General features: G+C 37.3%; 1 protein-coding gene across 1 annotated transcript in view; it reads right to left on the reverse strand.

The window, feature by feature from the left end:
* Positions 1-8,912, reverse strand: part of Vwde (von Willebrand factor D and EGF domains) — a 72,634-nt gene that overhangs the window by 7,654 nt on the left and 56,068 nt on the right. The window contains exons 21-27 of the mRNA XM_029478615.1: positions 8,832-8,912; positions 8,653-8,748; positions 7,356-7,451; positions 6,686-6,781; positions 5,055-5,150; positions 1,081-1,176; positions 864-959 (exon numbers count right to left, since the gene is read on the reverse strand). Coding sequence (XP_029334475.1) covers positions 864-959; positions 1,081-1,176; positions 5,055-5,150; positions 6,686-6,781; positions 7,356-7,451; positions 8,653-8,748; positions 8,832-8,912 — 657 coding nt within the window. The remainder of the gene's footprint in view (positions 1-863; positions 960-1,080; positions 1,177-5,054; positions 5,151-6,685; positions 6,782-7,355; positions 7,452-8,652; positions 8,749-8,831) is intronic.

Here is an 8,912-nt window from a genome sequence, read left to right on the forward strand (position 1 = left end):
TCTCTCTCTCTCTCTCTCTCTCTCTCTCTCTCTGTTTCTTATCTGTATCTTTCCACACTCATACAGTAAGATACGCACAAAAGGATAATCAATGAAAAAAGATCTTGTGCGTTTGGAAGACAACAAGGTGGAGCATATGGGAGGGTTTGGAGGGAAGAATTGGAAGAGAGATATGATGTAATTATATTACAGTATCAAAAACAGGGGAAAGGAAGAGAGAAAAATGTGATTTAAATGATCTTCAGAGTACCAGGTACATCCTACCTCTTTTCCAGTTGTTGGAGTTTTACAGTGATTTTCATTTTAAAGCACTACATATATTACTTTAAAATTGTCTTGGCTTATTTGGAGACAGACTGTCATTATGTATCCATGCCTAGACTGAAAATGACTATGTAGACCAGGGTGGCCTTGAGTTCACAGAGATCTGATTGCCTTGGTTTCCAAGTGCTGGGATTAAAGGCATGGACCTCCACCCCCAGATTAAATAGCAATTTTGTACAAAGAAAAAAGAAGACATTTGAGCGAGGGGAGTCATCACTAGCTCTGCAGCTAATCTGTTGGAATGGGTAGAACTTCATCCTGCAAAGACCTGAGCTGCTGAGCTCAGGTGATTTCATTTCAAGTCTTTCTTGCTACCCAATTTCAGATTAGTCCAGACCCATGGCTTATGCTGGCATATGTGATTGAAAATCTAGAAAATACTGGACACGGTCTACAGAGGACTCTGTCTTTCACTATTTCCAAGTGGTATCTCCCAGAGTAGAAAAAGAGGAGCAAAAATAAAAACAAACAGATGAAACAGAAAGACTTTGTCTTAAATTCTGCGTTAACATTCCAAGAGTCTTCTTTGTTTTACTTACGTGTGTTACACTGTTTCCCACTCCAGCCAGAAGCACAGGAACAAATATTCGGTCCCACACATTTTCCACCATTCATGCACATAGGCTCACAGATGCCTTCAGTTAAAGGACAAAAAAACAAAAAGCAAACAAACAAAAAAAAACCAACAAAAACAAGTGTCAAACAACAAAGATTCGCTTTTCCTTGTGGCATGCAAATGCTTTAGTGGTTTCTTACTTGTCTGGCATCTCTTTCCGGTGTATCCACCAGGACAACTGCACACGTTATTTCTCATGCACAGGCCACCATTTTTACAGGGAGGGTGACAGACAGCTGAAAGAACAAATGGCAGTAATGTGTGAACAGTACATATTGAATTATTATATATTGCACATTGCCTCATGGGCTTGTTATCTATGGAGCCATAAGATAGAGAAATGCCCTATAAAAATAAAGGATCACAACCACCAGCCATTACAACTGTCCTTCCTAAATAATAAAAGGCAGAACTCAGAGCCATTGGCTGCTAGGAAGTTAACATCACAAAAACACCTTAGTGCTGGAGTCTCTAAAGTAATCCCGAGTGCACTGTGAACCATAACTTATACTTCATCGGCGTGGGAAGCCAACCATGAAGTGATCTGAAGAGAATTAAGAAAGTGAACCAACACTTAGCTCCACGTTAAGTTTATATTTCCTCCTGTGCAAACTAGAAAGACTGTTACCATTTGCTACACTACTATAAAATTAGTAGGAAACACTTTAAGGGAACTTTAATCTAGTCATGTCACAATGCAACTTTATATGACTGGTTCCTGTGAATGCTGAGTAAAAAATCTTTTAAACGATAAAATAAAATCCCTTTGTTGGAAATATTCATTAGCAATTTAATGTAATTTTCCTCATATTGACCATACTAGGGAAGCCAGATTAGGAAACAAACCTAAATGTTTATCATTTCTATGAAATAATTCTTATTGCTTTGTTTCCCCCAAACATTAAAATTTAATGTTACTTGATTTTTCTATGCAGTGTTGAGAATTGAGCCAGAGCTCTGTATATGCTAAGCAAGTGCTCTGACACCCAGCTATGCTATAGATCGCGAATACTGGATTTTCTTGTGTGGTTTAATTATTTTGTTTAATTTAAATTTAATTCTCCTTGATAGATTGTTACATGGATTTTAGTTTGTTTTTAAAAATCTATGTATTTTAGTAAAAGAGCTGTTTAGACTGCCAGTTTGAATCAGATCCCCTTAATAGCTGCTTTCTTAATTTCCACTCCCTCTAAAAACATAATTGATTTTAAGAAGATTTATAAATGAACTAGCACTTTCAATACAAAATGTGCAACTGGATATTTTAATAATAGATGTAGATTATAGATTATATTATGAATTATATTCATATATTATATTATGTTCCCCAAAAAACTATTTTCGCAAGAGGATCTCCATGTAGCTTCTCGGAACCTGCCCCAGGTGGTTCTGATTAGTAGATAAAGATGCCAGCAGCCAATAGCTAGGGAAGAGAGACAGAGGCAGGATTTGAGGATTTCCCCAGCTTCAGATTGGGTGGAAGAGAAGGTGATCCCCCATGCTTTAGGAGAGTCTAGAGAGAGAAAGTTAAGAGAGGTTGCCACAGGGCAGAGAAGCAAGAAAACATGGCCCAGACAGTTGACTAAGATCAGGCAACTTGGAACACAGAAATCAGTAAGTGGTAACTCACAATTATAGGTGGAAGGTAGATTCTAGCAGCACGGATGCTAGGCAGTCACCCAGGTATTGTGCTACTTAAGGCATATTAAAGTATAAAGACTATGTGTGTGTCTTTCACTCAGGAACATCAACGATTGAGGAAGGTAGCAACCCCATCACTGAGATCAATTAATAATTAATTCAACAAACAGATAGTTTGTATTGCTTTAGGTTGAACCTCTGCAGGTCCATACTGAGTCTATTTGTGTGGTGTGTGTGTGTGTGTGTGTGTGTGTGTGTGTGTGTGTGTGTGATGCAGATCAGATCATTTTCAGGTGGCAGCTCTCTTTTTCCTGTGTAGATTCTGCAAACTGAACTCTGCTTTGAGGCTTGATAGCAATCACCTGTACCTAGTGAACCATCTCATCAGCCCTAGTTTTACTAAATATGTAGCCAATATAATTTGTTAATCACGACAAAGAAAATTACACGGTGTGTAATGAATCTGTGGTTGTTTGAATAAGAATGGCTTCCATAAGTTCCTACATTTGAATGCTTACTCACCAGGGAATTGGACTCTTTGATGGGTTAGAAGAACTAGAAGGTGTGGCCTTGTTGAAGGAAGTGTGTCACTGGGGGTGGGAATTAGGGGGGTGGGATAAACTTTAAACTTCTAAAGTCCATGCCAGACACAACCTCTCTCTCTCTTTCTCTCTCTCTCTTTCTCTTTCTTTTTCTCTCTTTCTCTCTCTCTCCCTCTCTCCCTCCCTCCCTCTCCGTCTCTGTCTCTCTCTCCTAACTTTACAGTTCTTTGGCATATATGTTACAATTTCCATTTTACTGCTGTTACATTGGAGTTTTGTTGTTTTTTTAGTGTGATTTTTCTGTATGTAAATGAATGTATGCATTTGTTTCTTGTGCTTTTTTTCCTTTAGTTCTTTTCTTTCTGTATCCTTGCTTGTTTTGTCCTATTCAGATTTGTCTTTATTTAATTATAATTTTTAGATGAGTTTTTTTTTTCTAATGAGAAAGAGAAAAAAAGGGTGTCAATTTAGGTTAGAGGGAAGTTGGGGAGAATCATGAAGAAGTTAAGGGAGAGGAAACTGTAACCAGAATATATTGCATGAAAAATATTTTCAATAAAAAATAAATCAAATTGTATTACATAACGGTTAATTTTAGAAATTTAATTATGAAGATGTTCAAATGTTTTCTAAAACTGTTTGGTATAATTCTAAAAATAAAGATAGAGGAAGTATTTTGTGCATTTAATTTACTGAGAGTAGTTCTTGTTTCCTACCAATATGCTCATGCTTGAGATATTACTATTAATCTGAAAAACATAAAAGAAAGAAACGTCTATAGTTTTAACTGCATGGGAAAAAGTATTGAAACATGATGCAGAAAATAAAATGATCCTGGACTGGAGAGATGGCTCACATGTGTACCCCAACTGACCACTCACACCCATATCAGAACAGACCCACATTGGAACTCTCTCTCTCTCTCTCTCCTCTCTCCCCTCTCTTTGTCTTTCTCTTTGCCTTTCACTCTCTCTCTCCTCTCTCTCTTTCCCTTTGCCTTTCTCTCCTCTCTCTCCTCTCTCTCCTTTATCTCTTTCTCTTTGCCTTTCTCTCTCTCCCCCTTGTCTTTCTCTTTGTCTTTCTCTGTCTCTCTCTGACTCTCTCTGCGCCCCCACTCCAGTTCTCACCACTTTAATGCTTCACCCTCTGCTCCTGACTCCCTGCCTCTTTGACTCTCAGCTACTCTCTCCAGATCTTACTTTGGAATTAACATGTTCCCTACTGCCTCATCAACTAGCCTTGTTCTAAACTTTCCACTCCTCCTCACGCTCCTGGCCCTGCCTATGTGGTGCCACCAAGTTCCTATGCTTCTTCTCTACTGAGTTCAGTTCCCAGCAACCACACAGTGGCTCACAACCATCTATAATGGGATCGGATGCCCTCTTCTGGTTTGTCAGCAACAGCATACTCATATGCATAAAGTAAATAAATAAATCTTAAATGATAAAAAAATAAAATAAAACAAAGAAAAGAAAATGAAAGAAATATGTCATTTTGCCTAGAGTTATACATAGATGCATTTCAAAAATGTTTAATGAATCTAAAATCAAGAGTGGTCACAGGAAAATGTTAGACATTAGATAAAATATGTATCAAAATTATTTGATTGAAAGCAATGGAAACACTACCATTAATTATGAACTGTACTAGAAGGATGTACATTTGTTTCATATCTTGGCGTGACAAAGCTTCACAGACCATGCCCAGGTTGTTTTTCTCTCCCTAACATATGTTGAATAATTGACAATTCTGATACATCTGTCCTAGCTGCTTTACATAGCCATATCTACATAATAATATGAATCAGAGAGGGAACATAGTCTCTCTTTTTCCATCTGAAACTTGACATGAGTTTCTACAGAGCTCATGTTCCCATTTTGTATTCCTAGTTTTCCACTTGCCTTTTGTATTTATGCACAAGGAGTGCTTACCATTCTGGCACTGTGTTCCAAAGAATCCACCAGGACAAAGGCACGTGTTTGGCTTATAACAGGAACCACCATTGAGGCAAATAGGATCACATAGAGCTAATGAACAAGAGAAAAGAAAGCGGTCTCAAGCGTTGTTATTTTAAGACTGAATGTGGTACAGGTGGACGGAAGGAAGCATGGTGGTATGTATATTTTAACTACAAGTAAAAGGAGCCAATAATGTTCCAGACTTTACCAAATGAAAGGAAACAAAGTAACTTTGTAATTGCTTGTAAGTGTGTTTATTTGCTATGCTAATAATGTTAATAAAACGAAGACTGCAGAGTGAGCATGATTAAAATTTAGAATGCTTTTAGGAATGGTTATAGGCTAAGAAAGGCCAATTCAACTCAACAGCACCAGTGTTGGCTATGCACACATCTTTATCGCTTTGCAAATAAAACACAGGGGCACTTCACTCAAGCCTTCCAATGCACAGATGTCTGATGCTTGGTCACCAATGTTTTGCTTAGAAAGCACTTCTAATTCTAGTTTCAGCTTAGATTTTATTCAGTTTCCAAGGCATACAGACACAGTTTTTTTTTCCCCAAACTCCACTTGCTAGAATTAATGCTCCCACTTATAATATGTAATTAACTTTATATTTTTTTTTAAAAAAATTTTATTAGATATTTTCTTCATTTACATTTCAATTGCTGTCCAGAAAGACTCCTGTACCCTCTCCCTGCCTGCTCCGCAACCCACCCACTCCTGCTTCCTGGCCCTGGCATTCCCCTGTACTGGGGCATATGATCTTCGCAAGACCAAGTGCCTCTCCTCCCATTGATGGCCGACTAGGTCATCCTCTGCTACATATGCAACCAGAGACACAGCTCTGGGGGGCACTTATCATAAGCCAACTTGCTTCACAGTTGTGTTTTGAAAAATATAATCGAATTTTTGTCTCTTTCAATAATGATATGAGACTTGAAATAAGGCCAAGAATCAGCTTGATCTTTGTTTTCCTCTGTCACAGGCTTCACGTATAGCCAGCACACTATAAATGGTGGGTTAGAATTTTGTTGAGAAAAGTCATTAGATAGGGATTACAGATGCGATTATTGAGTTAGAGTTTAAATTAGACATTGACATTGTAATAAATAGGGAAAGTAGTGTACCTTCTGAGCATAGGAGCATATTATGTGGGACAGTAAGTTAGATTGACCAACTGCAAACCTTCTGCTAAGGAAACACATCTGATACTGATCAATACATGGATTTATGTGCTGGCTGGCCCTGACATCCAGAGTTGAACAGATGTTAAGTAAAGTCGGATGTCTATGTCTTGGTTAGAAAAGGAGAAAGAAACTTAAATGGAGAAACTGCAGCAAACCCAGGTTTCTGTGTCCATACCACGTAATACATACCATAGGAACACAACAGCAAGAAGGAACTGATTAGGTAACGTAACGTGTAAGGTTTAAGATAACAGAAAAATGTAAGGATGAGAAGTACAAATTTTAAAAGTGTGTCACTAATAACCACCTCCCTATCTTGCCTGCCAGCTCAGTTTTGTTACTTAGATGAGACTCTTTGGGACATTTGAAGTTTCATTTTGTTGTTACTTTTATTGTACATAATTCTGATTTTACCTGTACTACAGGTGGGTCCATACCATCCAGACTTGCACTGACAAATATCTGGTGCAACACATTCGCCTCCATTTTCACAATGCCTGTTACAGACCACTAAGATCATGGAACAAGGACAAAAGAAAGACAAATTCAGCTTGTAACTGTCAAATACTTCTAGTAATTGGATTTGACCATAAAGGAAGACCAGGATAATTCATTCATAAGAACTCAGGTTCTTATGTTATTTTCTTGCTGATAGAGACAGAGAAATTAGAAAATTAACAGCACCAAACAAGAATTAGTTATTTAGGAAAATTATTAGTAACTGGTGAACATAATCAGATACAAATTAAATAAACTTATAAGCAAATTAATAAGTCTGATTTCTACTTATTTCAAAGAAAATGATGTTACTATTCATAGCAAAGCTCTTTATTTTTTTGTGAGACATGGTTTCATTATGTATAATTCAGACTACTCCTCAGCTCATGACTTTCCCTTCACAGTCTCCCAAACACCAGGATTACAGCAACACCCATCTAAACATCTTTACTTCAGTTCTGGGAATCCCTGGTTCCTTTAGTGCATCAATGTTATTGAGGGATGGGTTTGTTTTATTTAGCACAACAGCCATCAACTCGGTGAGGAAGATGTTTATTATAGCAGATTGTAGGAGAGCTTTACTTACGTGTTTCACACCTTGGTCCTACAAAGCCATAAGGACAAGTGCAGAGATTGCCAGACAAGCATGTGCCCCCATGTTCACAAGGAGGGCTACAATGTTCTGCAGACACAGAGAGTATTACGTCAGGTTTCAGTAATCCGTATACATGCATGTGTAAAGCATGCCTGCAGTAAAGCCCCAGCATAAGATCAATTCAGGCTAAACTCAGTTCACTTTACTGTGTGGTCTTCTGTGGGAATCCACTACGGAAATTTACAATTCTGAAGCTTAGTAATCAGCACCATGTTTTTTGGTTTATACACGAAAATTACAAAACACAAGGCTGGTGTGTGGATGGTTTATGAAGACTTTGGTTAATTGGAAAAAAAATACCTGATATTCAGCTTCTAATATGTGACCTTGGACATATGATTTTTTTTAAAAAAAATAGATTTATATATTCCATAGTTATTCTCATTTGCTATTAGTTTTGAAGACTTCTGTTTGTTCCAAAATTATTTTGTTGCTTTGTAGTTTTCTTTGTCATTAAAGCATTTAACAGAGTTCTAAGATCATTCACAATTATATGTATCACCTACTAGAATTCAGTCTCAAAAACAGTTTTAAAAATAGCAAATTAATTTTTAAAAAGCACCTACTTTTATCAGTCCTATTTTGTAGATTCTTTACTTAATAATTCATCCAAAACCATGCAGGGTGTATATGTCTACAGATGTATTTTTATGGTCATCTTTTAGGTTTCTTCTTACTATTTTATAGCCTTGAGTTTTGCACTTATACATGAGTCATTAAAACGGTTACTTCCCCCAAATACCTAAATATCAAAAAGCAAAGATTTTGGAAGAGAAACAATTACTTTTTGGATCTAGGATTTCTAAAGTATGAGTGTTTAAAAGTTTGAAGTTAGGGGCTGGAGAGATGGCTCAATGGCTGAGAGACACTGGCTGCTTTCTAGATAAGCCAGGTTCCAGATACTCCCCGGCACCCATGGCAGCTCACAACCTTCTGTAAATACAGTTCCAAGGACTATGACACTCTGTTCTGGAGACGTTGTATAGACATGGTGTCCAGGCATGCATCTGGACAAAGCACCTGTAGAGTTAATATTTTTTCAAATTAAAAACAAAAGTCCCCCTAAAAAGAATTAGTATGAATATTTTTTTAAACTCTGAGCTTTTATCACAACACTGAGTAGAACTCACTAACAAAAACAAAGCAAGACAATTATCCTTTAAAAATATTTTCAAGGAAATAACACTGTACTTAGTTCCATATTTGAGGCTGTAATTGGAATTCTCACCTTCATTGCAGGTTGCTCCACCATGCCCTGGAGGACATGCACAGATGTTAGGCTTAATGCATTTTCCATGCTTTTTGCAAACAGGGTGACAGATGGCTACATAAAAATAAAGCCCATGGCTTAGAAATATTGGTTATCAAATAAAATTTATTATACAAACTAATGAATCATGTACCTACCAGTTTGGCAGTTGGAACCAGTATAACCTGGTTTACATTTGCATGTGTTTGGGGCAACACATTCTTTGTTTCTTCCACAGG

The sequence above is a fragment of the Mus caroli genome, chromosome 6 (genome assembly GCF_900094665.2).
Source record: "Mus caroli chromosome 6, CAROLI_EIJ_v1.1, whole genome shotgun sequence".
NCBI lineage: Eukaryota > Metazoa > Chordata > Mammalia > Rodentia > Muridae > Mus > Mus caroli.